This window comes from Diaphorina citri, unplaced genomic scaffold (genome assembly GCF_000475195.1).
Source record: "Diaphorina citri unplaced genomic scaffold, Diaci psyllid genome assembly version 1.1 scaffold620, whole genome shotgun sequence".
NCBI classification, from domain to species: domain Eukaryota; kingdom Metazoa; phylum Arthropoda; class Insecta; order Hemiptera; family Psyllidae; genus Diaphorina; species Diaphorina citri.
The window spans coordinates 73,125-75,730 of NW_007378053.1; the positions used below are offsets into that span (position 1 = coordinate 73,125).

A 2,606-nucleotide genomic window follows, 5' to 3' on the forward strand; every position below is an offset into this window, starting at 1 on the left:
AGTTGTAATTTATTATCTGAATAGCTCTTTATTTTCTCATCTCATCTGCTATTTTTTGGACTTTTTTCAACTCTGTTGCTGGCTCTTACTAGTATTTTTGCGATAAGGCGCTTTAACCTATTATTCTTTGTTCTTTACTTGTTACTGTTACCTCTATTTTTTCTACTTTTGTCACTAAATGTTACAAAACCTATGGGTCATTTCTCTTGTATTTGTTCTGCATTCTCATCACCCACGGTTTTGTTTTGATTTCAGGATGATAACGAGGGCCCTGTTACCAAAAGTATTCGCCTCACCTCATCCCTCATCTTGAGGAACCTAGTCATCTACTCCACTACTGGCAGAAGGTACGTCGCTCTTCTTGTACTTTTTTTAAAATGTTTTGATAGAGAGGTGCCATCGTGAGATATGTAGGTGCCTTTCCTATCTCACGGACACGGGAAGTAAGTAATAGGTTTGGTAGAAGGAATTGTAACAACTAAGGTCAAAATTGAAGAGAAGAGGACATGATAGGAGAAAGTCGACCTGTCCTGTTTTGATAGAGAGGTGCCATCGTGAGATATGTAGGTGCCTTTCCTATCTCACGGACACGGGAGGTAAGTAATAGGTTTGGTAGAAGGAATTGTAACAACTAAGGTCAAAATTGAAGAGAAGAGGACATGATAGGAGAAAGTCGACCTGTCCGAGAACGAATTTTGTCCATCTAGATTCTAGGATAAAGTTCCTTATCCTATAGGAAGGAATGTAAAGTAATGTATTTTTGTCTTGAAATTTTAACATTAACGTTAATATGTATCTCATGTTTCAGGCATCTTGTGAGTTATGAACCTCATCTAGCTGGTGTTGCTCTGAGCAATGTGGAATCATCGAAAACAATCGCCCAGGTTCTGTTCGACATGAATGATACTCAGTCCAGGTGACCTGACAAGGGGACGCATGCCTTAAATGGCACCCCTAGCTCCTAAACTGGGACCCCGGACCCCTTGGCTGCTCCCAATATAGCACCTCTAGCTCCTCAACTGGGACCACGAAATCCTTGGTTGCTCCTAAAATGGGACCCATGTCCTAAATGGCACCCGTAGCTCCTAAACTGGGACCCCGAACCCCTTGGCTGCTCTTAAAGTGGGATCTATGTCCTAAATGGCACCCCTAGCTCCTAAAGTGGGACCTATGTCCTGTGTTCCCAATGGAACCCCTAGCTAATCCCCTGTGACACCCCAGCTGTTTATGAAATCAGTACTAAGTAATAACACCTGTGACTCTTGGCTGTACCTAATGTGGGGTACTTTAATAGAACCATTAGCTGTTCCTAAATCAAGACCCACAGCTATTCCTAAAGTGGGGTACTTTAATAGAACCATTAGCTGTTCCGAAATCAAGACCCACAGCTATTCCTTCAGAGTGTTGAGACAATGCTGTGTACCCAAATGAAACTTGAGTCAAGAAAATTGTTTTTAAGTTGAGCAAAGTTCGAGTAGATTACTATTGTTACCATGTAACGTGTATTTATAGTTGAAATCCTTGGTTGCTCCTAAAGTGGGACCCATGTCCTAAATGGCACCCCTACCTCCTAAACTGGGACCCCAAAACCCTTGGCTGCTCTCAAAGTGGGATCTATGTCCTAAATGGCACCCCTAGCTCCTAAAGTGGGACCTATGTCCTGTGTTCCCAATGGAACCCCTAGCTAATCCCCCGTGACACTCCAGCTGTTTATAAAATCAGTACTAAGTAACACCTGTGACTCTTGGCTGTACCTAATGTGGGGTACTTTAATAGAACCATTAGCTGTTCCTAAATCAAGACCCACAGCTATTCCTTCAGAGTGTTGAGACAATGCTGTGTACCTAAATGAAACTTGAGTCAAGAAAATTGTTTTTAAGTTGAGCAAAGTTCGAGTAGATTACTTATGTAGGGTACTTTAATAGAACCATTAGCTGTTCCTAAATCAAGACCCACAGCTATTCCTTCAGAGTGTTGAGACAATGCTGTGTACCTAAATGAAACTTGAGTCAAGAAAATTGTTTTTAAGTTGAGCAAAGTTCGAGTAGATTACTATTGTTACCATGTAACGTGTATTTATAGTGACAAAACAATTGTCACATAGATCAAGCCTACAACATGAAAATCATGCTTTTTATGCTTGTTCTATTGTTTTAAAACAGTCCAATATCCTCGATCTGAAGCGCCAGTTTTACTTTTTTCTTTGAATTTTATTTCTATTTATCAGTGACAAAATAATTGTCACATAGCTCAAGCCTACAACATGAAAATCATGCTTTTTATGCTTGTTCTATTGTTTCAAAACAGTCCAATATCCTCGATCTGAAGCGCCAGTTTTACTTTTTTCTTTGAATTTTATTTCTATTTATCTAAGCACGTTAACAGCCGTCAGGGCTAGGTGTTGTCTGAAACACTTAAACACAGCTTCTATAACATTATTTTATTATTTTTAACAAGCAAACAATGTTAACTAAAACTACCTATTAGCTAGAACAAATGGTATTTTATAAGGGTTTATACTGGAAAAGTAATTTAGGTAATTAGGTATTGTAGGTACATGATAATCATGCACCATATTTCCTAAGGTATGTTGATATCTTCTCTTT

General features: G+C 39.3%; 1 protein-coding gene across 1 annotated transcript in view; it reads left to right on the forward strand.

Annotated features, from left to right (window-relative positions):
• LOC103510575 (AT-rich interactive domain-containing protein 2-like) overlaps positions 1-1,006 on the forward strand; it is a 40,309-nt gene extending 39,303 nt beyond the window's left edge. Inside the window, exons 15-16 of the mRNA XM_026824603.1 lie at positions 256-347; positions 809-1,006. Coding sequence (XP_026680404.1) covers positions 256-347; positions 809-920 — 204 coding nt within the window. The 3' untranslated portion in view covers positions 921-1,006. The remainder of the gene's footprint in view (positions 1-255; positions 348-808) is intronic.
• Positions 1,007-2,606: the final 1,600 nt, after the last annotated feature.